Consider the following 26,499-nt stretch of genomic DNA (forward strand, 5'->3'; position numbering starts at 1 on the left):
GGTAAGCATCGTACAGGTAGTATAAACTATTATTCCTAATGTGTACATGATCCCTAGCTTATATGTGTTCTAAATGAACAATAATCCTTTCAGAAATCAACACTTAATATTCGCTCAGTTCTTTGGGGACTTGAATTTTTAAAAGTCCATGCTCATCCTAAGGCAACAGTGACACAGTCTGTTGTTATGTATGTCCATAATATTTTACAGGTCTGCTAATTACATATTAGTTCATCACTAGTAACGACTATGGTAGAGTTAAGCTAAACCATTTTCTCAATATGTGAATGACTCCTGATAGTAACATGGTCCACATCACCTCAAAGATACTTTCTTAAAGGAAGGCTGAACGTTTGGCCCAGTGTTTTTGCTCTTTTAAAACCTTTAGTCTTTTTTGAGAAGCATAACAATCTTACTTGCCCTACTCCATCCTAAAATACCCTAGGCCAGGGAATCCTGTCTACTCCAAAATCCAACCTGATAAAAAGTTTTTGTGGTGCTTTAATGCCACAGCTTACATTATGTAAACAATGGGTATAGTTTCATTTTCTAAATATAAAAGTATTATATTGAATAGCTTTTTAAAAAACTGTAGTTCTCTGAATTCTGGTTTTCACACATCTGATGAATAATCTTGTGTCTGTTTATTGACTGAAGATTTGTAAATTTTTCTAAACAGCCACCGGCAAGAACATTTTTACAGTTATGTATCAAGAAATTGTAAAATATCCATACACTTTTATTCAGTTTTTCTATATGAAGGCATTATCTTAAGGAAATATTCTGACAAAGACCAATACAGACAAATAATAGCAAGAAATTGAAAATTACCTGAAATTCTAGCAATCAGGTTGTTAAATTATGGTACACTTACACTCTGGAATTATGGTCTGAAGTATTTCAGAGCTGGGAAATTATATATCATCATGTTTTTGAAGAATAATAGAATGTAAAATTATTACATTATAAAGTTAGGCAGTTTTTAAAAATTCAAAACAGTAAACTTTTATTCTTTTCCTCTCTCTCTCCCTACACACACACACACACACAACACACGAGCACACATACATGCTCACGCGCACACACACACAAACATTCCAGAATATTAATGGTGGCTTCCTCAGGATGGTTGGTGTTCTTTTATTTCTTCATTTGAGTTTTCCAAAATTCTGTGACCATCACTAATTATTTTCAAAGCCTTTGCCACTGAAACGACCGTACAGTACCGATGAACTAAGAGCTTTCTTAGTGTTATTTGGGGAAGGAGTGAGAAAGGGTGAGGAAGATGAGTTGTGCAGGTATCCTATAGAAGACTGTGGCTTTAAGGTCTGGAGAAAGCCTGAGAGGGTTCTGACTTCAGACTCTAGCGCACGCTGCGCCAATTCACAATGTAGTTCGTTTTTTTTTAATGATAAGTGGGTAGCTATACCTGTTTCCAAGGCGCCTGGCCGGTGTTAGGCCTCTCTGGTTCCAGAACGTGCGTCCTTCTCGGGATCCCTTCTCACAAGCCCTCAGCGGACGACTTCAGAGTGGGGCTCACCACCTCTCAGAACGGGGCTGGGGTCGCAACGGGTGTTCCCAGAACCCTAGAGTAGGAAGTGAGACTCGAAACTGCTCACGCCTAGCCTCCACCACCTCCCAGCTCCAACCACCCTCCTGGACACATCTCCCCACCCTCTCAAGTCTTAGAGACGCTTCGGATGCCGGAGATTTTATTGGCCGCTGGGGTAGGACCCTCCACCAAGAGTTAGACGCTGGCCACTTCTCACCCCACTGCGCGAACGAACCCCTTCTACTTTTAGCCTCCCCGGGGCCTCATCCTTCACCCCATCTATTTCCGCAGGTAAGATTTTTATCAGAGTAACAGTAACTGCAAAGTAGGGGCTAAAAGCTGAGCAGGTTAGGGGCTGCCCTGGAGGGGGGGGGAGGGGATGGGGACAGGCAGTCTGAGTGGGCTCAGGAGGCGTGCGAGGTATAGGTATGACAGCCGACATCTGTAGCTTGAAACTGGCTAGGCCTTTTTTTCTGGAAGGGAGGGGGCAGAGTGCGACAGATTCACTCTGGGGTCGAGGGGTCCGCGGCACTTCTGAGGTTCCCTGGCCATTCCATTCCCTTCCAGACCAGATGGCGACCAGAGTATTGAAGGGTCTTCTCTTCTTTGTTTCTCTTTCTGAGGTGCAAGGAGAATGGCCAGTGATATTTTTCCAGTGATGATGTCTCTCGACAGATTTCTTATGCTGAAACTTCCCTCATGTTTGAATAGATTCCCCCTTAGTTAAAAAGAATGAAATCACTTATTAGAATGAAAAAAACATCAGTAAGTATTAAAATAAGATCAACTTCTATGTCAGTAAGCCAACTGATGGAGAAAACCTTGGGAATAAAGTAAGGCTTTGTTCGGTAGGAGAAGGAAGATTCTTTTAAGACTCTGCTCCATTTTAGAAAATGCCCACAATTTGGGACCTCTGCAGATTATCTTAATTCATGCTATTTCAGTATGTGTTCAGCAATCCCATGTATATTGACAATTATTGAATTTACTAAGCATCAATAGCATTTTTTTTAAAGAGGTGAGGATTGAAGAAAATCTCTGCTTCTCAGTGAAGGTATTTATTTCATAAACCCTAGAATGACTGTTGCAGTTGGGCAGAGCTACATAATCAGAAAGAAGTAATGGGGGGGCAGTTAAAAACATCAACTACAAGCTTTAAAATTACAATGCCTCAGAGGTCCTTTGAAAAAGAATTGTTGATTTTTATTTTCTATCATAAATGACTTTTTAATTCTTCAACTAGCTTTCAGTTTTCCCATTTACCTTAAAAAAAAAAAAAAAAAAAAAAACCTCAAAACTTATTTAAATTGTTGTGAAGCCAGGAGGGCTTTTTTTTTTTCCCAAGGAAGAAAAGGTTTGTAGATTGTAGACGTTCAGAATTGTATGAACAAAGATACTCTTTTAAGCAAATTGAAACTAATAATAAAATTGTGCAATCAGAATGGTGTAAATAAATATGTCCTTACTTTCTTAATTTAAGCACGAAAATAATGAGAGATCAAGAAGTAAGACAAAGGTTATCAGCAGCAGCATTACCTGGGCTGCTGTTTAAAATACACATTTCTGGGGTTCAGTCTCAGAAAATTTGACTCAGCAGATTTGCTATGGGTCCCAAGAATCAGAAATCTGAACCTTAAAAGCACATGAGGAAGATTCTGTTACAGGTGGCTCACTGGGACACCATTTGACAAATTTGATCAACATTGCATTGCTTTTCTTTTAACCTTACTTTTTCTTATTTATTTTTAAATTGAGGTCCAAGCTTTTAGGTAAGATTTAAAATTTTAGAATCAGTCAGTTATACTTTGGGTCCCAGGAAGCACACTGAGAATCTGAATAAACATTGGAGGAGCTCTTTTACCAAAAGAGGGAGGCCCTTTATTATTATTATGTGATCCTTCATCTGAATTGGAAAAGATTATCTCTTAGATGCCACATTTCTACAATTAGAACATATTTTGGGGCAAAAGATGTAACAGGATACACTTGTGCATTAAAACTTGTAGCACCAGATAGAAATTTTCCACAAAAGTCATTTATGATATGTTTTTGAAACACTATATACACTCATCCTTGTTTACATAGGATGGATGGCACTCTTAGGTAGGTAGGTAGGTAGATAGATAGATAGATAGATAGATAGGTAGATAGATAAGGGATTTCATTCATTTTATTTTATTTTCCAAACCAGAACGAGGCAGTAAACATAACAAGCTAACAATATGTTAGAGAAGAAAAAGAAAACACCAGTATTTCACAGTTTTAAATTATATTTATTTACGATCAAGGCAAAACTGCAGTAAAATGTAGGCATAATAGAGTAAAGCACTTATAGACAAAATGATGGGTATTTGTGTCTGTAAAAGCACACTGACGAGGAAGGAAATACATATGAATGTTATAAGCTAAAAAACAATGTGCAATTATAAGAAAAAGTAAAATATTATGCCTTTCAAATTCTAACCATATTTTTCTGCTTTTAAACTATATTTTTCTAATGTTACACCTATTACTTTGTGATATATTGGGGGGGGAAAGCTTCTGTTTTACTTTCTTTTTTTGAGTGCCACCATTTTCTTGCCCTGAATCTCTCAGGCTGCCAGATCATCTGACTCAGCAACTGTACAACTCTTTCACCCAATTTAAAGAAACAGCAGCTATCCAAAGAACAATGAATCCCCCCAGTCGCTAATCTTTCCCAACCTGTAGAACAAGCAGTGTGTTTTAACTCTGAAATAATTGTTAAATGTACATACAACATGGGATACTTTGAATTTTACTCCATTCAATTTACATGCTGAATAATTGAAGCTGAATATATTTTATGTAACACAGTTTCTAAAAGAAGCTTATTGAAACTTTCTTCCAAAAGCACACGGTCAAGTTTGCTTTCTCTTTTCCCTCAGAATAATCATAAGGAGCTTAACAGTATTAGACACATTAAGTTATATTATCTCATTTAATTGTCATATTATCCTCATGCTTCAGGGATTTTATTCTCTCATTTCATACACTGGAGACTGAGGCTCAGCTTGAGGTTGCATGGTCTGTCAAAAGCCATTGACTAGTAATACATGCAAAATTGAATTGTGTGTGTATCTTGCCACAAATGCCCTCACATAGCATTTTATAGCTGCCCTTGAGTGAGTATGTGGGTATACATACACACACACACACACACACACACACACAAACACACACACAAACACACACACACACACATACATAGTTTCAGTTCCATCTCTTCTGGTTAATTGTTGTTTTCAAAGTTGCTTAACTCCCTTGGACCTCTTTTTCATTCAGTACCAACCATGTATGTTCCAGTAAACATATACTGATTGAGTGAATGAAAAAATTCTGAACAATAATGCAATATGATAACTGAAGTCCTGTCAGCTCTAAAAGCCATTGAATCTCATAATAAAGAAAGATTAATTTCTTTCAGAGGTTTATTTCTTGCCCAGAATAAAACTAACTCAAAACTCTCTTGTAAATTAAATATAAATTACTTACCTCCACTTTGATTTAAGAGCAATAATGGGAAATCTATGTACTAGCATAGGAATCAGTAGAAGCAGAAATGTCATTTTCTTGGGGTATATGATCTGTGATTAGATTCCATTTCCTTTACTTATTAGCTATGTGGTAATAAGTCTCGTACTTAAAATTCTCAGTGCTTCCATTTTCTCATTGTAAACTTGAGATAGTAGCCTATAGTACTCATCTAATTAGATAAAATAGTATACATAAAGATACATTGTAAACTTTCATCCATACATTTGTCAATTATTGTTAAAGTGCCTAGTTAAACTACACCCTTAAATGCTCATTAATTTACTTTTACAGTAAATACCTTCTTAATTGTAATTTAACTGTTTAGCTAGAAATTCTTGAACTCCATTTTAAAGAATATGCATATCATAATAAAATATATATTTATATATTCAAATTGTTGGCACATTCCAAGATGTCAGGTAAAATCAATGTAAATTTTGCCTAATTTTTTACCCACACCTGTACAAAAGCCCTATATGATGGCCTTTATGGTGTGACTCTGAAGTTTCTAATATTTGTAATTATTTAACAGATATTAAACAAGATTGTGAACTTCTGTTTTCTAAGATAAGAAATTAAATTAGTTTTAGAAAACTGCAAAAAATTATTAATTTGCCTTCAATTTATCAAAAATTCAATAACTCAAAATAATTTCTGGAGGAAGCACTGAGGTAATGGGTTCTTGATTCCTTCAGTATGGTTGCTGCAGTCTGAATATCTGAATCAATAGTTTTGGTGCAGAATTTTCTAAAAATTCTTTAGTATAAAAAGTGTGTGTGTGTATGTGATGGAAGGAGAGAGGGGCAGAAACATTAAAGTCATCCTCAAAACCTTCAAAATGTCTGCCTTGGAAGATGACCTTCAAATATTCTTATTCACATTCAGTAGGCTATCAAAGAGGCAAAGTATATTAAATATACTTCCTGAGGCAACATTGACTTAGGTATACAAAGTTAGTGCAGAGTAAATGGAAAGTAATTTTGTTATCATCACCTTTTAAAAAATGAAGTCTGGAAGTTCTAATCTTAACCATAAGAAAGAGAAATATAAAACTATACCCTCAACCCGGAAACTCAAAGGAAAACATGAGTGTAAATGTTAAATCTGTAAGTGAAAGGTGCTAAAGCATAAGTAGGAAGCATTTTCTGATTTATTCAGGATTGTTGTATATCATCATGAAGTTGATTCCTCCCAGAGGAGTTTAATTACATATTGAGTGAAGAATGTGACTTCAGGAAGAATGATCCAATACAAGAAATTTTTCTTCTGATCTTTTACAATATCAGAGGATGGTTTGGCTTCAGAATTTTCAGAAGTCCAGGAAAGGCAAAAAAAAAAAAAATTGAAGATGACAGACTGTAGAGCCCCAAGAAGGCAGTTAGTTGTGGGGAAGTGGGCAACTAGGTCTTCCTTTGAAGAGGAAAGCTTCAGTGTGGATGATTCCCCTGAAATTAGAGTGTCCTAAATCATTGTGAAACCCAGTTAATCAGTCATGTACACTCAACTCACACCAAGAGTGAAATCTGAACACAATATTACTTCTCTGTGAGTTTTGCTTTCTCAGGGAGATAATAGCATGTACATATATTAGCAGCATAAGCAGCAATTAAATATTATGTATGTTCAAGGTGAGCAATTAAGAGAGCAACACATGTTTGAAAGAAAATGTATCCCATCAAGGAAGAAAAAGAAGGAGGTTGGGAACAGAGGTTTAGAAAAGGTAAACTTTAAAATTTCTCAGTTTTGCCTGTAGTTTCCCCATTGGCCTTTCTACATGAACTGCACTGCAGGGAATGGTGGTGGGTGGCAATGCACGCAGAGGAAATATTGAACACAGCAACACACTCTATTGTCACCTCCCATGATTTAATGAAGTTTTTGTGGAGGTACTTTTGTTATAACACAGCCAACTTTATTACAAAGAAGCTCTGTTTGCAGAGGGTTAGAATTCAAAGACAGAATTAATCACACCTTCTGGAAAGGAGTGTGCTTGTTCAAACCACAGATGCCTGCAGAATGTACAGTAATAAGCAAAAAAAAAAAAAAAAACAACCCAAGAGGAAATTGACTTTCAAGGCCTAAATGAATAAGATGATAGTAAATGTCATATCCTTAAAAAAAAAAGTAAATTCCATTTATTGAGAGCCTACTGTGTACCTAGATATTCTTTATTCCTAATAATAACCCTATGAAATACTTTTTATTTCCTATTTGAGAGGTAAGGAAATGGAGGCTCAGAAAGTTTACATAATTTACTCAAGTCTGCAAAACTGGTAAATGAGGGATGAAGTCTACCTGAGCGTAAAGACTGAGGTAGCCTTATTACCCATGCTGCATTTATGTTTCCTCCAAGATTATTATTTAAGGATATGGTTGACACCCTCACCGATCACATCTATCTGAGTCAGAGTAAATAGCTGTGGCCATAGAAAGAATATAGAAAAAGGACTGGGTTTAAGATCTACAGCAAACATTTATTAACTAGGTAACCATGGCAATACACTACCCCTACATTTTCTTATCTATAAATCAAGGGGGTAGCTTTTTGAAAAGCGATTTTGCCATATGTGTGGCAATACTATGTATTGTAGCAATTAGAAACACTTTAAATATCTGCCAACAAGGGCATCATAAGTAAACTGAACCTCACCTACCCCTCCCAGTGGAATATATTGCAGCTGTTAAAAGTAGTGTTTATAAAGTGATTTTCAAGAATTTGAGGAACTGTCTAATGATAAGTAAAAGTAAAAGCTCATTGCAAAACTGTGTTATATCCATAAGAAATGAGCAAAGAAAAAGCCTGGAAGTGTTTTAAAATGTTGTTATTGTTTCTGCATAGTGTAATTTTTCATTTCCTTTATGAAGTTCATTTCTTACATTTTTTGCAATGTGAACTATACTCAGGAAAAAAATCATTCAAAAATGGGGGGACTGGATTAAGTGACTTTGAGGGAACTTTAACATCCAAATTTTCACTATGTGTATTATTACCGAAGAATAATCCCACAGAAAGTACAGTAATTCTGAAAGTGGAGATCCTGTAATCTTGGTTCAGAATTTACAGCCTGCTTGAAAGCACCGTTCTCAAAGAAAAGGAAGCACTGCTGAGTTGTCCACAAATTAATCAACAGGGAAACATAGTGGGGAGAGTGTGCACCTCTCAGACAGAACTGGGAACCTTGAATTTGAACTCCATCTCCTTAAGCATAGTTACTTTAGCACTCTGGGCATCTTTTTTTTATTTGTAAAAGAAAGCTAATCCACTCTACCCCACAAGACAGTTGTGGGATTATAAATGATACATGTAAAGCTGCTTAAAGCTTGTCACATAGTTGGGGGTCAATAAATGGTAGCCATTATTATTTTCTTGGCAACTTTGAATGAATTTTCTGTTGTCTCTATCTCTGTCTGTCTGTCTCTCTCTTCTAATGATATGCTTTACTTATTTTGTCCCTCAAAATGAGGCTAATTATCCATATCTGTGCATGTAAACAAATTATACATGTACACACACAAATACATACTACGTATACCAAATTCTCTCAAGGTGTTTTGGAATTGATTAAGAGCCTGGTCATATGCCCCTAAAGAAGTGACTTCATTATCTATCAGTATTTCTGTCCGAATAAATGGTCTTCCGTAGAGAGCTTCATAAAGACTAACATCCGGGGCGACCCTGGTTCGTAAAAGAGCTATTGGTAAAGCCTCTTTCCAACTTAAAGAGGTTTCTTGGATGAGCTTTCTAAGAACAGTCTTAAGGAATTAATTGGCCCTTTCAACTTTTCCTGAGGATTGAGGCCTCCAGGAGCAATGTAGATTACATTGAATTCCCAAGGCTTTAGAAACAGATTAGACTATCGAGAAGATAAATGAAGGCCCATTATCACTTTGGAGAGAAAAAGGGAGACCAAACCTGGGAATTATTTCATGAAATAGTTGTTTTGTTACCTCTGATGCCTTTTCAGTTCTGGTGGGATATGCTTCTATCCATCCTGTGAATGTGTCAACAAAGATCAGCAGGTGTTTGTAACCTTGATATGGGGGCATCTGAGTAAAGCCAAGTTGCCAGTCCTCTCCTGGATAACGCCCTCTGTGCTGAACAGGTTGAATTAATTGGGGTTTTAAAACTCCCTGTGGATTGTTAACCACACAGGTAGGGCAAGACCTGGTCACTCGGTCTGTGGTCTTAGTTAGTCCCTTTCCTTTAAATGTCCTTGAGATTAGCAAGGAAAAAGCATCCTTACTCAAATGTGTAGCTTCATGTAAGGCCTTCAAGACACCCCATTGGAGATCCTGTGGTAAAAGTAAAACTTCTCCCTGTTGTAACCAGCCTGAAGGTCCAAGTAGAAATCCTTCCTGTTTTCCCCAAATCTTCTTTTTGAGTATAATGGGGGCTTGGTAAAGACAGGGTAGGAACCAGTGCCCCTTGCACGGGAGGCTCCTGAATGGCAGCACTTGTCGTTGGACGTACCTCGGGCCGGCCAGGTACTTAAGGACGGTGGCTGCCCTTGAAGGACTGTAATCATCTGGGCATGCCTGGCCTCTTTCCTTCTGTGCTTCTCCTGAGCCTTGGCCTCTTGTACCTGATCTCAATTGAAAAAAACAAAAACAAAAACAAAACCTGTGGCAGCAATGGTTAGCATTTATCAAGGGTTACTCTGGGTTCCTGGACTGCCTTTTGGAGTTTTTGTCTAATATCAGGGGCAGACTGGGTGGGAAATTTATCCTTTAACTGAGGGGTATATGGTAGGGAGAGCAGGGGAGGACGTACGTATAAGGGAGTCCCCCTCTCAAGTTGTTGGGGACAGCAGGTTGCTGATAGTAACCAGGGCCAAGGTGGGTATTTTGCATTTCTTTAGAAGATCACTGCTGTCCCTCACCAAATAAAAGATCTGGATATATGGTATTTTAGACCATTTGCCTTGTGTATTGTAGAAGAGATTAAGCTGGAGCGCGGTGGTTGATTTTATGCTCTTAATTGTGGGCCATGCTTTTGGCTAAGATGTAGCCCAGGGAAGTCCCAGCAGGGATCAACTGTTGGCTTTCCATCTGAAGGGCAGGATACTGGGGGGGAAGGGGGATCTTCAGAGCTCCATGTCCCAAGGTGAAGCCCACAGGCTATAGTCTGACGTCTCAGTCTTCTGCCTGTAGCCAGAGTACCCTGAAGCCATGGACCGAAGAGAGCCTGGCGTCCCAGGGTCATTGGTCTGCAGAAGGAGGACCTGGCATCTCCGCCTCCTTTCTGGATGGGGAAAGCGGCCACAGTCTTACCATGAGCTGGGAGTTCCCGAAGTCCAAGGAAATAGTTTTAACCCCTCAGGTGGTTGGTGATCCAGGAGCAGGGGAGCTGCTCAACTGGGATAGCCAGAGAAAGGGGGGGCAAAAATAGAGGTGTGAGTTAGGGTTATAGGGTCCACATGGAAGCTCCTGAATGGGGAAGGCAGCAGGAGAGGAGAACTTGGGCTAGAACTCCAGCAGCTCAATTTTCTAAGGCAGAGATGTACGAGAGAGGTGGCTAAATACTTGCTGGCCAGTGAATAAGGCAAATAGGATATGGTTATAAGAATTATTGTAATACTTACCTTCCTACTCAAACAGGACTTTGGCAAATAGCACAAAACATAAAATCCCTTAACTTTTAAATCTGATGCATGATTGTAGCTAAGGGCACCATAGGTTGAAATGGTGGCAACCAGGGCATGGCCCAGCCACATTGGGAAACTGAGTTTCCTTTTAGGTCGGAGAGTAAGTTAATAATAGCCCAAGAAGGAGGCACACTTGTCTTAGCCATAGGACCTTGCAGTGACCAGTGGGAAAAAGAGAGTTAGAGACTGAAGGAGCTTGTTTTTTAGAGAACTCGATAACAGAGATCAGAAAGCAGAAGCAAGGACCCCCAGCAAAGGATAGAGACCAGTATATAAAGGTGCGAGTGATAAAGTAATTGGTATGCAGGCCTGGTCGTGTCTTGGGTTAGCTATCTACCTCAAATGTCATCTTCTCTTCCTGGTTTGGTAGCTTCTCTTTGAGCATTGTTTTAAGGTGATCAGTAGTCTTCTCTATAGGCCAGTCCAGTGTAAGGGCCAGAAGTGATAGTTTACTGTGGTTCTGGAGTAAGCCTGATTATCTCTACTTGGAGCTCCCTGGCGGCCGGGGCGGGTGGGGGCAGAGCGCGCTGGGGCGGGCGTGCAGGTGGCTGGGCGTGGGGGAGGCAGCGCATGGCCTCAGTGCCCTCGCGCCGCAACCCGCCCGTCGCGGGGTCCCAGAAGGGCCACTCGCTGCTTGACCGGCCCAGCACCGCTTGGAGCTCCACGCCCTGTATCCATGCTCCAGCCTCCACAGCCGGCCCCAGGAGCTTGTGCTCCACGGGCCTGGGGCGGGGGAGAGGGAAATGAAGGAGGAAAGACTAGGTTTAAGCACGCGATCCTAGTCCCGGCACCAAAATTAATGTTACCGAGAAAAGGGAAGTAAGAATTACCTCGGTTCTTAGTCACCCGAAAAAAAGATCTTTGAGGAGAGACAAAAAGTGTGACATAAGCAAGATTTTTATTAGTGAAGTAAAAAAAAAAATAGTGAAAGATTGTACACTCCCAAGAATTGGGAGCAGGCCAATCCAAGAGAGGAAAAATGGTGCCTTCACCCGTTTTTCCCTGTTTTTATATCCTGGTTTTGTGATTGATTGATTGATTGATCGATTGATCGACAACTCAAGTTCCCTGCGCTCTGATTGATTGACAGCTCAGGTTCCTTGTGTTCTGGATTGTTCCTTTCTCCTTCCTTTCCCCCTGCCCAGCGCTCATTTCTATCTAAACTACCTAATACACATATATATAGTATACTACTATTACATACTATTTGCAGAGAGACAGAAGACAAAGAGACAGAGACAGAGATACACATACAAACATATTGTGCTAATCTTTTAGATTTTTCAACTGACCAAGTAGCTACAGGTAAGTAGATCACCAAAAGAAACTTCTTAACAAACAAAGACAGACATTTACAGAACAGCTGAGTTAGGGAGTGGTTGTTCACATGAACTGCAAAGATTCTTCATTTCACAAGGGTCCACTCTACAGATACTTTTAATAGTAAACTCCTTACATAGATTTAAAGTTACATTTATTTTGCACACAATTTAGAAAAGACATCTGCTATAACATGTAATACATTTTTAAGTTATGCTCAGAATGATCTTGGGAAGATGATGACAGTACTGCAGATTCTATACCCAAATAATACTTTGGAAATTAAGATTGAAAAATTGGTACTTAGCTACAATCATGCATCAGATTTAAAAGTTAAGGGATTTTATGTTTTGTGCTATTTGCCAAAGTCCTGTTTGAGTAGGAAGGTAAGTATTACAATAATTCTAAGTGAAAATGGAAAGAGATGTCATAGAGTCCCTAAATGAGTGCCTTATTCCTAGCAGATACTCAGTCATTGTGCTGGATTGAACTTAATCAGATAATAGTAAAAAGGCAAAGAAAACATCCTCCATCTTGAATTTTCCATAGATCTATCCCTGGATACACATTCCCTTTTCTTAACTAACCTGTTCCAAGGTCTGCTCCTTTTCTCAGAGTTTTCCCTTTCATGCTAAATCTACCTTTTTTCCCTTGTGGAAAAATAAATAAAGGAAAACCCTACATTCTTTGCCATTTTTCACCCAAGGAAGTCCTTCGTTCCCATTTAAAATACCCAGATTGGACACTGAGCCCTCAGAATTCTTCCCCAGGGCACTTTTCTTGGCTCTTGAGGTACAGCTGTTATGCCCGCTTTGTAGTTGGAGATACAGAAGCCAGAATAAAGTGTCACTTTCTCAAGATGATAAAATCAGTGATGGAGCTAGACCTGGGGTTTTCTTTTCCTTACTTTATTAATTCTTTCTAAAGTAAAAGGGGTGCATGAAATTATTCCCCCATTGCTTTAGTCTTCAAATAATCTGCTGCACCCAGCATTCAACCCCAGAGCCCATCTATTCAGGTTTGATCCAGCTATATCCAGAAGCTCCATTAACAGAGCATACCTTGCTCTAAATAAGCCATTTCCCAAGGAGGGCTCCTTAACTATAGGATTCTCTCCAGACCCTGAAAGACAGCATCTTTTTCCTGGTAACACAGGTCTGAGGTGTCAGTTATCAGAGTGGGTCTTTCTTCTATACTGTTAAGGTAGGCTCCGCTAAAGAGTGCATCCCAATGCCAGACCGCCTTCCTCCTCCAGAGTATCACACATGTTGATGCTTGTTCGCAATTTACCCTCTTGACTAAGGACCCTTCTTTTCTTTTCTTTTTTTTAAGTGATGGCTTTCAGAAAAGCAGTGCTTACTTGTCTAATAAGTGTATTTATTTAATTAGATGGCTAATATATGCATATAGTACAAAATTCAAGCAATACAAGTTGCAGACTGTGAAAAGATCTCATTCCAGTTCCCCATTTCCTCTCCCCACAGTTAACAGACTTTTCTGTATCTTTCCAGAGATATTCTATGTACATTTAATTTTTAACCTCAAGCTATATTTTGAACAATTCTTTTATAACAGTACTAATATTTAATATGGTAAAAAGACATATGCTTTTGGAGGGGACTTAAAAATAGAATTTTATTTTCTCATAGTTCTGGAGGCTGGAAGTCCAAGGTTTTGATAGGTTTGGTTTCTTCTGAGGCCTCTTTCTTCAGCTTGCAGATGATCTCATGGCTGTGTCCTCACTTGGCCTTAAAAAGTCATATGCTTTTAAAATAACGTTTGTATGTATTGTCTCACTTGATATAATAACCTCATGAGGTATAAAAGATAGAGCAAGACAGAACCCATTTAAAAAATATGGACACTGAAGCTAAATAGTCTCAAAGCATTTTACAATCAAAAAGCATATTATTAGATACGTACGTCAGGACTATCACTGGGTCCCAGTTCAGAGCTATTTCTCCAACAGCCTTTATTTTCCTGATAAAATAATGTTGGTTATCATCTGACATGTTTGCATATCATGCATATTGTACCTTGTCCATCCTTCAGTGCCTTGTCAGAATCAGAACCTAACTTCAGAACACTACTTTCTCAAATATCTTTCTTTTTCTTTCTTGTGATGTGTTGAATTAATATTTACATCTAGAATTACTATGCTTTGATTTGTAGGGTTACTAGGCCACCATCATTGCAAGGGTTTCTTTAATTTAAATAAAATAGTCAGGTGCTCCTCTAGTGTCACCTACCCTCAGCTAGAGTCTCCAGGCTGATGAAAAGGATTCTTTTTCTAAGTTCTGCTTAGCCCAACCCTCTTTCCTTATAACAAATATTCTAAACCTTTGCCACTCTCACTCCGTAACCTACCATCATATCCTCACTGAAAACAAGCCAGCCTCTGGTTCACGGAAGGAAGTGTTTCAACTTCCTCCCTGCCCCGACCTTTTCTCCCTTCGCAAATCTAGCTGAATCTCCTGCATCCAAATTTATGACTCCCTGTGCTTTGTATTCCATTTCTTCCTGACTTTTTAGGGACCTCAGGTCCTCAAAAATACCTTCTCTTGCCTCTGTCCTCGGTTTCTCTTTTTCTCTCTTCTAACTGTCCTCTTCACCTGGCACTTTTCCTTCAGGGTATGTGTGTGCTCAGGCCTCTTCCACCTTCCCTCTGTCTCCTTTCACCACACACTTGAGTTATCACAGCTAATCTGTGAAAGAGTAGCCTACACACATTTCCTCAACATCCCATTCACTCCTAGTTTTCCTCTGACAATCCCAGCAGCACTTACCAGGCTCCTTTGCAGGCTTTTCTTCCAGAAGTTTATTTTTCCATCTTCGCACCATGCATCTCAGTAAATTACTTTCAGTTTTCCCAGATGTCTGTGTTTTTGCACATGCCCTCACCTCTGCCTAAAACATCTTTCTTCTTCTTTTACGTCTTTAGACTCTTGCACTTTTCCAGACTAGGGTCAGATTTCAGCATCCATGGAGACTTTGCCTAAGCCACCAGGATGAGTTTGGTTCTGTTTCATTTTCTTGTGTCATCCTCTTCTTCCCTTTGCTCTCCTACACTCATTACATATAATGCCTCATTTAATCCCTACAGCAGCGTTTTGAGGGAAGTACTCTCATCCCAGTTATACAGATGAAAAAAACTGAAGTCCAGATACGTTAAGTAACATTGTTCAAAGTTATGGAGCAATTAAGTAAAAAATCCAGGCAGTCCAACTCAAGCCCATATATTTAACACCTCCTTCCCCACCCCTGAACCCAATACTCTACCCTTGGCCTCTGAGCTTGTTGAATGAACATTCATTTTTTGTTTGTTTTATTTATTTATTTTTAATTCTAATTTTGTATTGAAGTGTAGTTGATTTACAATGTTATTTTCAGGTATTCAGCAAAGCAATTCAGATATATATATATACACACACACACATATACACATATGTATATACATATATCTCAGATTCTTTTCCATTACAGCTCATTACAAGAAATTGAATGTAGTTCCTTGTGCCATTCGCTAGGTCTTTGTTGTTTATCTATTTTATATATAGTAATGTGTATCTATCAATCCCAAACTCCTTATCTATCCCTTGCACCACCCCACTTTCCCCCTGGTAACCACAGTTTGTTTTCTGCGTCTGTGAGTCTACTTCTGGCTTGTAAACAAAATTTGTATCTTTTTAAAAAATTCTGCATATAAGCAACATGTCTTTCTCCATCTTACTTCACTTATTTTGATAATCTCTAGTCTACGCATGTTGCTGCAAATGGCATTATTTCTTTTTTTATGGCTGAGTAATATATATGTATATATTATATATATACACCACACCTTCTTTATTCATTCACCTGCTGATGGACATTTAGGTTGCTTCCATATCTTGGCTACTGTAAATAGAGCTGCTGTGAACATTGGGGTGCATGTGTCTTTTAGAATTATAGTTTTCTCCAGATATATGCCCAGGACTGGGATTGCTGGATAATATAAGTCTTCTTTTAGTTTTTTAAGGAACCTCCACACCGTCCTCCATAGTAGCTGCACCAATTTACATTCCCACCAACAGTGTAGGAGGGTTCCCTTTTCTCCACACCCTCTTCAACATTTATTATTTGTAGACTTTTTAATGTTGGCCATTCTGACTGGTGTGAAGTGATAACTCATTGTAGTTTTGATTTGCATTTCTCTAATGCTTAGCAACATTGAGCATGTTCATGTGCCTGTTGGCCATCTGGATCTCTTCTTTGGAGAGATGTCTGTTTAGGTCTTCTGTCCATTTTTTGATTGGGTTGCTTTTTTGATATTAAGCTGTATGAGTCATTTGTATATTTTGGAAATTAGTCCCTTGTCAGTTGCATCATTTTCAAATATTTTCTCCCATTCTGTAGGTTATCTTTTCATTTTGTTTATGGTATCCTTAGATGTGCAAAAGCTTTTAAGTTTAATTAGGTCCCGTTTGTTTATTGTTGCTTTTATTTCCATTACTCTAGGAGCTGGTTCAAATTTTTTTTTTTCCTGTGATTTATGTCAAAGAGTGTTCTGCCTGTCTTTTTCTCTAGGAGTTTTATATTATCCAGTCTTACATTTAGGTCTTTAATCCATTTTGAGTTTATTTTTGTCTATGGTGTTAGAGAATGTTGTAACTTCATTCTTTTACATGTAGCTGTCTAGTTTCCCCAGCACCACTTATTGAAGAGACTGTCTTTTCTCCATTGTATATTCTTGCCTCCTTTGTCATAGATTAATTGACCATAGTGCATGGGTTTATTTCTGAACTTTCTATCCTATTCCATTGATCTAGAACATTCATTTTTTTAAGTGAATAATCTTTAAAAACTGATCAGAATTGAGACAGATTTTAATTTCATTGTACAGACTTGCAAAACTGCCAACACAGCACAAACCTAAATAAGGCCATGGCATTCTCAGGGAAGAAGAGAAGGAAGTTTGAGGATGTCATAGCAATAACCAACAAACTTTAGACTTTAAAATGCTCTTTGACATATACCACCTTATTTTATCAAACCACAAAATATATTATGATTTCATTTTACACTTGGGGAATTGGAGACCAGCATAACCAGCATTAGGATCCTGGGCTTTTTCTTTCTTCTGAAAGAAGATACATTATATTTATATTAAACCACTTCTGAGGTTTTTCCCCTTAGGTCTGAGATGATATAGATGAGTAAATTGGGAGTTTAGTAGGTTCTTTAGAAGAAAAACCAGGAAAGTTTTCATACTATCATTAACTACACAAGACTTCTAATGGAGAATGGGGTCAATTTCCAGAAAAAGGAGGGCCACACTCAAGGATGCCATAATCTTGTGGGAGCTCTACTGTAAGTTCTGGAGCTAGTGCATACATGTCTAAAACCTTTTCTTGAAGAAAGTCAACCTCCAGGTCTGTATATAATGAATCTAAGGGATGTTTTTATATGGTTTCATCACCCATTTCCTTCAACAACAGTCCAATATATTGTCTGAGAGTTTGAAGAGTTCTTGATGTAGGAATCTATCGTTGAGTTTTAGAGGAATTTCTGAATTCTCTGAAAGCTCTGTGTGCCAGTGAACCCACTTTCTAGATAAAATTGCATACTTTATTTTTTGAGGAGAGGGTATATATCTTTCAGCGGGTTCTCCAAGGGGCCTACTCTCCCTGCCCCGAGATTAAGAACCTTATTTTACTGAAGGGAGCTTTGGTTATTAGTATAAAAAGTCAGAAATATTACAAGGGAAATCTTTTCCCTCCACCCCATCACCACAACCACTATTTCCTCCTCCCCCATCAGACAATACCTTAAGCTATATTAAAAGAATTTTATGTTCCCTGCCACAGTTTGAATTTTCCACACCATTGTTACCCTAATAATTGAGACACTCCTGGAGGAAAATATAGATGGCATAGTAATGCATTGTGGACTTTTATAATGGATTTGGCACCCCATAAGTGTTCTAATTGGCATCATTTTAAAGCTTCATGTTTTGCCTGAGCGAACAGCAACTGAAAGTACAGTCAGGTATCCTGGATCTTCAAGAAGAGTCAACCAGGGATTGAAACACAATTTTTAATTAGAGCTGGGTTATCTAGTAGACAGATTAAGCATGTGCTTAAGGCATCAGGAAAACCTGAGCAATCCAATTTTTAAAAATTGTATGTATATGATATATATCAGTTGTTGGAGGATGTTCATCATCATTTCAGTGATTAAGGCATTCTTGACGTTCCCTTTTATGTAATATTGAAAATTCTATCCAAAGAATTTTCTTCTCTGTGTCTCATAACAAGATTGCGAGAGAATCCTCAAAATGGATAATTTAAAAGCTAACAGGTATTAGCTTAGGATGTATGGTACTATATTAAATGCTTATATGTATTTCAGAACATTTAAAACTCAGAACAGTCCTATGCAGTAGGGACCACTCTTAGCCCCCAATTTTATAACTAAGAAAATTGTAAGATTTTTCCAGTAGTGGGGAGAGGTGTAGGGGGCGGGACAGGAGTGGCCCCAGGACAGTGTGTGAGCCTGGTCTCTGAACCAACTCTGAATGCACCTCTGCCTCTAGAAATCAGAGCACTTTTCCTGGTCGAACAGGAATTCCTTATTAAGAACTGAGTCTATCAGCCGAATGACTTTCTTGCCACTTTCCTACCTGCTTATCGATAGAAATCTGCACCATCCCAGGAAATAGACCTCATCTTCTCCGAGCCAGCCCTTAGAATAGGCACTAGTACCAGGCATTGTACAAGTCTAGGAAACGCTCGCCCCCGACATCCGTTTAACACGTGTGTGGAGGGAGGGAGGCTCAGGCTGGCAGGCGAGCCGACTCTCCAAAAGGAACGTCTGAGCTAGGATTTCTGGCACAGTAGACTCAGCGGGCGAAGCTGAAGCGCTGAGGGTTGGAGTGGGGAGTGTGTTGTCCAAAAGAAGGGAAGCCTCTTATCGATGCGGGTGACACCGATCCTGCGCAGGACTCTTACCGCGAGGACAGGCTGGCAGTTTCTCCAGATTAAAAGAGGAAGCAATACTTTGCCTATGACACCGAATACACTGGTTCGAACTTGGCAGTTAGGACTCCTGTATGGCTCTCTAATGTCAGAGGGGGTGTACAGGGGAGGAATTCCGCTTTGGTAGAGTGAACACGCCCGGAGCTCGTCTGAGCCTCTGTGAGGCGTGGGGGCGCAGCGCAGGGAGGAGGGTGGGGGGGACCTGGGGAGGGGGCAGGTGGGAAGGCCAGGGCGCCCTTCTCACTCGCTCCGTCTGACTCCAGGCGCGGACCGTTTCCGGCCGGTGTCCCCGGGCGAGCTGCAGACTCGTGGCTGCAGAGGCCCGGTGTGGGGCGACTTCAGGGGTCTCATTCATAGCGCGTTCGGAGCAAGGGGTGCCTCCTGGAAGAACGCATGGAGGGCGCTCCCCAGGGTGGAAAGACTCCAGCGGAGGAGTCGAGGGGCCGGGGTTGGGGGCAGCTTCCGCCCGCTGCGGAGGAGGAAAAAGGAGGGGCGGGCTTCTCCCCAGCTGCCGGGGCGGGCCGCGCCGCCAGCGCTCGACGGAGGCGGGCGGGAGGGAGGGAGCGAGGGAGCGAGGGGCGAGCGTTGGGGAGCAGCATGGAGCCCTCCGCAGACTGGCTGACCGCCGCCGCCGCCCGGGGCCGCGCCGAAGAGGTGCGGGCGCTGCTAGAGGCGGGGGCGCCGGCCAACGCGCCGAACCGTTATGGTCGGAGCCCGATTCAGGTGGGTTGGCAGGTCTGCCGCGGGAGTAGGGGAAGGAGGGTGACTTTGGAGGACGACGTTTGCCAGGGAATCGAAACCAGGTAAGCGTTTCCTGGTAAAGGGGAGACTTCTTGGGGAGTTTCCAGGCGGAGTTTGGAGTCGGAGAGCTCCCCTTGAGGACGCCCAGGGGCTTGGGAAGCCACCGGAGGAATGAAAAAGCACATGGGATTCGACCTCTAGAATGGTGTGAAGATCTAGAGGGGAGAGTCTATTTGTGTTAATGTAGACTGAGGTATGCGCTTTATCAGACGCAAAATTTACGAACTTTTGGAGAAAGAGTTTAAAGAAATGCAAGACCTGCTGGACCACTTAACCGCGAACTCACTGAGTCGAATTCACTCACTGAAAGGAGCTGATCATCTTCTTTGTTAGGAGCGAGGGTGGGGTTGGGGGATGTGTGTGTGTGGAGGAGGGGGTGGATTTCAGTGGAAATCTACTGCTGTGTATGTTGGAATAAAGGTCGATTGGAATTAATCAGAAGTAATTACATACCGTGTTTTTGTTAAACTAAATAAGCAAAAAAAAAATACTTGTAAGAACTTAGGAAATACAGAGACATAACATGAACAAAAACATTAATGTGACTTTGCCTGAAATAATGCTGTCAATCTAGTTACAATTTGGGGGGTATCGCCTATTATTTTTGATGTTTTAAACTTACTTGATATGGATTAATTTATTTGGAAGTTTTCAATTCCTCATTGTTGAAAAATGTAATTTCACCCCTCCCCACTCCAGTTGTGTGTGTGTGAGGGTGTTGTGAGTTCATTTTTCTGTTGGTTATTTTTGTGTTCACTAACTTCCTAAATTTGATGCTAAAGGCAAATTCTTCCTGGCAGTCACCACCCTAGTTTTAGTCCCAGTTTTGACAATAATTTCTGATTCTGAAAAATAAAAATTATATGAAACAAAAACACATTGTAAAAACTCCAGCAAAGCAAGACAAAGGAAAGTAACTCTACTTAGAATTTCACAAATTTCACAAGTGAATATTCCCTTCCTGAAACTATGCTACATGGGATAAATTTTATACACACTTTAATTTTTAATTTTTTTTATTGAATTATAGTCAGTTTACAATGTGTCAATTTCTGGCGTACAGCACAATTTTTCAGTCATACATGAACATACACATACATTCATCCTCATATTCTTTTTCACCGTGAGCTACTACAAGATCTTGAATATATTTCCCTGTGCCATGCAGTACAAACTTGTTTATCTCTTTTATATATACCTGTCAGTATCTACAAATCTCAAACTCCCGGTTTATCCACCCCCCCATACACTTTAAAATACAGGTATAAAAATAAAACTAAAATACCTTCAAACCTGAGATTATTTGGGATTTGAAATATGGAGAGATTTGGGGATAGAAAGGTTAAATGGTTATAAAAGAGAAGCATGAATCCTTTTTTAAAAATGCATGCATGATTCATAATTTGATATCGCTAAAATTTTGCCAGCAGCTTGCAGACTGAGTGTTCAGCCTTCAAGTTCTGTAATATGTTTGATGAAACTTTATTTGTTTAAATACAAAAAGAAAAAAGAAAGTTGGATAATTAATTTTTTTAAATAGAGAGGATAAGTGTATAGAAAAAAAGGGGACATGATTTTGGTTTAGAACCCCAAATTTTTGTTTAATACAAAAATCCTTAGCTTATAGAAAAATTTTTAAACATTAAATTAAATTTATTGTCTTATCAAATGGATTTAAGCACCCTATAAATATTCATTTAATTGATTCATTTTCTTTTTCTTTGGATTGCTATTATGATTTAAATATTTAAATATTATGTTATTTACTTTTCAACCTTTAATACTGTAAAATATAATAAAAACTTTTAAAACCTGTTTTATGACTGAGGTGAAGGACTTCATTTATCCAGTCCATCTGTTATATTTTCACCTGTGTTACATACAGACATGAGGTAGACATATCTATATTAAATTTGGCACTTTCAGTAGAGCTCCCAGAAGATTATGGCTTCCTTGGGGATGGCCCCTTTGTTCTGGAAATTGATCCCTAATCTATTAGAAATCTAATAGTGTAAATAAGTAGTTAGTAATGGTGTGAAAGCCTTCCCAGTTTTTCTTCTAATGTACTGTGACAGTTTTTCTTTCTTTTTGTAGCTGTTTTGTTAACTTATATTTCTCTCTCTTTTTGAAAATTAAATCAGTTTCACTTTCTCCAAGAGAGCAATCAACAGCCACAGTATAACTTATTATGATTCCTTGGTTTGTACAAATTGTGTTTAATACAGAATGTAAAAATAAGTAATTTCTCTTTATACAGTCACTGTGGTCTAGCTAATATAACCAAATAATGGCTACCCTAAAAAAGAGTGGTCTACCGTCACCATCCACCTTGTAGCACTCAAATTGTAAGGTTGCTATGATTGTGAACACTGTGTAAAAATTCCTTTTTGGCAATGGTGTTGTTTCAGAGATGATTTAGAGCCAGATGAGGTGAGCACCTCTTGTTTAATTAACTCTCAAAGTGTAATCTTGGAAAGTGCCTTAGTTTCCTATTTCTGCTATAACAAATTACCACAAATTTAGTATCTTAAATCAGCATGAATCTATTATCTTATGGTTCTGGAAGTCAGAATTCTAAAATGGATCCACAGAGTTGCACTCCTTTGGTGGGGGTTCTAAGAAAGGATCCATTTCCTTGTCTTTTCCAATTTCTAGTGACCATCAATATTCCTTGGCTCATGGCCCCTGCATCTTCTCTCTGTCCTCTGCTTCCATTTTTATATCTTCTCTCCAACTATGACCTTCTTTAAAGGAAACTTGTGCTTACATTGGCACCACCATGACAATCCAGGTTAATCTCCTCAAAATCCTTAATTTAACTGCATCTGCAAGTTCTCTTTTGCCATGTAAAGTAAATATATTTGCAGCTTCTGAGTGTTAGGAAGTGGACATCTTTGGGGGCATTATTTAGGTTACCAGAGGAAGGAATTTTAGGGCTGGTTGGACAAATTTTTCTCATTGTATACTTGAAGAAATTGAAGTTTAACATTCATGGAAAGCAGGGTAGCTTTAAAGTTTTGCAGGAATTAAGGTGTTGGTTTTTTTTTTAATTTTTGTTTTTAAACAATTATCATGTTCTGGGCTTGTATATACAGCAGGGAACAATACAGAAATCTCTGGGCCTTACATAACTTCATATCAAAATGAGGAAGAAGAAACAGGAGGTTAGGCTATAGGAAAAGGCAGTTTGTCCCTCACCCTGTTGCTGTTGTTTATGACTCTGACAGCGTTGTGTGTGTGGCTGGAACTCCACAAAAGTTTGGCAAATATAACAGAATTTAATGTGTACAGAAAAATGGAATAGGTAGGAGAACTGGCTAAGGGAGCTGGGAGCTGAAAGCACATAAGGAATAACTAGACCCTTGTGGCTTGCAAGGCGTTTACACTGGGTGGGGTCTTCACAAATAGTTTCTTTAATACTCCCTGCCTCCATCCCAGTCCTCACCACTCTGCTCTCCCGGGCAGGTCATGATGATGGGCAGCGTCCGAGTGGCCGAGCTGCTGCTGCTCCACGGCGCGGACCCCAACTGCGCGGACCCCGCCACCCTCACCCGACCCGTGCACGACGCAGCCCGGGAGGGATTCCTGGACACGCTGGTGGCGCTGCACCGAGCCGGGGCGCGGCTGGACGTGCGCGACGCCTGGGGCCGCCTGCCCGTGGACCTGGCTGAGGAGCGGGGCCACCGCGACGTCGTCCGGTACCTGCGCGTGGCCGCACGGGACACCGGAGGCGGTAGCCACGCTCACGCAGACGCCGCGGAAGGTCCCGCAGGTGAGGTGGCAGTCCAAGAATTTGAACTCAGAAAGCTTCCGCAGCCCAACGCACTCCTTTTTCAGAAGAGAAAGTGGACCCCAGAAGAGCAGGGTGTTTGATCGTAGCTCACTCTGCCAACCAGTGGGACAACCCAGTCTCCCGATCGCACTGCCTTGTTAGGGCTTCGGACAGCAAATAGATGGACTTCCTCGCGTTAAAGCCCATCCCATAAACAATGCCTCCCACCCTCTAAACACTCACCCCACAGCTGAACAGGAACAGACTGTGGAGAATTGAACACTCAGGAGGCTAAAGGTCTCGTGGCTTCTCTTCCTCCAAATTAGCGGGCCACCTGCATCCACTCAAAGGCCCCAGTTTCCCCATTAGCTTACCTAGGTCGCTGAACCAACCCTATGATTTCCAAAGCCAATTGTGCGTGGCATCGTCTGGCAGAGATCTGCCATTCTTGTCTCCGTTGCAAAATTGTACTTAAATCCGACCCTCTGCTCTATGCTTTGGAGTTTTTCCGGAGCTCCCTCAGGGCGTTCCGGAGGCATCTGGGATGGAGCCCTCCCCAACCCCCGCAGTCTGCACATCGGGATTTGCTGCACGCTCTGAGAAATAGAGACCCTCTCTTAAGCCTTTTCCTCTCTTAAGCTTTCTGTTTCTGCGAGAAAATAGACCACTGAGAGAAAGAGATGGATATGTGGCCCTCCTTGCCTTTTTCTACGACCACAAGGACTTCTTTTCCCTCCGCTCCATTTCCCTCATCTTTACTCCTGCCTCCCTAAACTACCAACTTTACTGTGACTTTCTCTAAAGGGGGAATCATTTTCTACATCTATATATGAAGAAATATACAAAATTAACATGGAAATTTAAGGTAAACCATGACTTCGAAAAGACCGAAGTCTATTCTGTTTTGGCTCAGAACTGAGGCATTAGACTCCCTGAGCCTATGACAGAGTGGAAAGGCTTGCTCTGGACCTTCAACTGGGAGATGCCTTGAGCTGTACCTTGGGTGTGAGAGGACGAATATCTCCTTTGGCCTGACCACTCACTCTTCCAGTTGAAGTCTGCATCTGGGAAGCGGAGCAGACCTAGAAGCCAATCACAGGGCTGTTGGGCGGAGCAAGAACTGGCGGGGAAGACAAAGGCAAGGATCGAGATGATTGAATTGGGCTACAGGCAAATGGATAGGACGACCCTTTACTTTATAACCAAATCTAAGATACTTAACCCAAGTACACATGGCCTGCCTGCCTGCCTGCCTGCCTTCCTTCCTTCCTTCCTTCCTTCTTTCCTTCCTTCCTTCCTTCTCTTTAAGATTCTACTGCGTGATCAGCTCCGTTCCAAGTGGGATACAAAAGCGAACAAGGCATAACAGGAGTCTTTCCCTCATAGAGCTTACATTCTGGGACATAGACTTTCCGCAATATAACAATGTATTTCGAAGAGTGAGTTTGTAAAAATCAGTGTGATGGATAAGAGTAAAGTGTGAATAGGAGGGGAGGCTGTCAATCAGAGTGGTCAGAGAACCTGACTAATGAAAAGAAATTAGCCACTGGAGGCAGAGAAACTCAAACGTAAAGGCTTCAGCGGAAAAGAACGTTACGGGTTAAGAACGGAAAGGCGAGCTGGAGCGAGTACACAACGAAATCAAATAGTAGGGCAGAAGCCAGATAACGCAGTGGCCCTGTTGAGTCAAAGGCTGCTAGATCATAACATGGCTTTTACTCTAGAAACTCTAGGAAGCCATTAGCCAGTTTGGGAGAGGGGGGTCTGGGAAAGACGATGGGGCTGGAACCGAAGGTTCTCACACTGCGCGCGGAGCTCTCGGAGGGCGCGGAGCCTGAGGTGCTCTGTGGTTACTCGATTTCGCCGTGTTAGGTGCAACAGACACCTGAGGACCTTAGAAGGGCGAGACGACAACTTCACATCCAGGAGCCTGGCTTTGCCATGCGATAAACACTTGGCAGTCGTAGACTCGCTTTCCTTTTGCAACCCCGCCGCCTTCGGGGCTGCTGTCTCCCGGCCCCCGTGCGGCGGGCCCGGAGCGCGCGAGCCGCTGGCGAGCCAGGAGCGGCCCAGCAGGGCAGCGGACGCGCTGTGAGATGAGGGAGGCTCCGGAGTGCAGCGACAGCTGGAAGGGTCCAGACTCCCTAGACAGACCCCATGCTGAGGGTTGGTGGATGTTGAGAAGAGGTATCTGCATACCCAGCTAGGTCTGCGAAAGAGGAAGGAGGGAGGGAGGGATCGCACGTCTTTGATTTCTGGATTCTAATGTCTTTTTTCTTTCTGCCGTCTACAGAGAGTCCCAACCTAAAGCATCATTGAAATCTTCGACAACATAATTTGATCACAGAAGGGTGAAAATCGTCGAAGTGTGAAAATTTCCTACCATCTTAATTAAAACTAAATAAATATATAAAAATTTAGAAATCGTTTCTTCACGTGGATTTGCCTTTCTTTTCTCTTAAATTTCCATTTATATATTGTTATAAACCGACACTTTCTTGTCTTTTCATCGGGTTGGAGTTTTCAGGAGCTAGTACTCAGACCCGGTGAACACGTCTATGCGGGGACTTCCTCTTTCGAGCCTCACACGGGCCGGGCGCTGTTACTACAGCCATTTTGTAAACCAGGAAAACGAAGTTTAAATGGATTACGTGGCCTTTCTTGTGTACAACTGCCAGCAAATGGCAAAGCCAAGGCTCAAAAAAAATTAAAACAGTGTTCTTTGATTCACTCATTCAGTCCACATTTATTGAGCACCTTTTATGGCACTGTGCCAGGGTATAGTTGGGAAAAGAGGAGACAGACATCAACTAATAAGCACAGAAACACATAACTAGAAAT

General features: G+C 40.7%; 1 protein-coding gene across 5 annotated transcripts in view; it reads left to right on the forward strand.

Moving 5' to 3' along the window:
* LOC105071317 (cyclin-dependent kinase inhibitor 2A-like) overlaps nt 1-26,082 on the forward strand; it is a 30,470-nt gene extending 4,388 nt beyond the window's left edge. For 3 of the 5 annotated variants that reach the window (XM_074361493.1, XM_074361492.1, XM_074361494.1), the window contains exons 2-3: nt 23,352-23,658; nt 25,952-26,082. In XM_074361493.1, coding sequence (XP_074217594.1) covers nt 23,355-23,658; nt 25,952-25,977 — 330 coding nt within the window. In that variant the 5' untranslated portion in view covers nt 23,352-23,354 and the 3' untranslated portion in view covers nt 25,978-26,082. Of the gene's footprint in view, nt 1-1,494; nt 1,844-19,632; nt 19,809-23,351; nt 23,659-25,951 lie in introns of those variants that run through there. The other 2 variants (XM_074361495.1, XM_074361491.1) reach the window with 2 other exon arrangements.
* Nucleotides 26,083-26,499: the final 417 nt, after the last annotated feature.

Source organism: Camelus bactrianus, chromosome 4 (assembly GCF_048773025.1).
Source record: "Camelus bactrianus isolate YW-2024 breed Bactrian camel chromosome 4, ASM4877302v1, whole genome shotgun sequence".
Taxonomy (NCBI): domain Eukaryota; kingdom Metazoa; phylum Chordata; class Mammalia; order Artiodactyla; family Camelidae; genus Camelus; species Camelus bactrianus.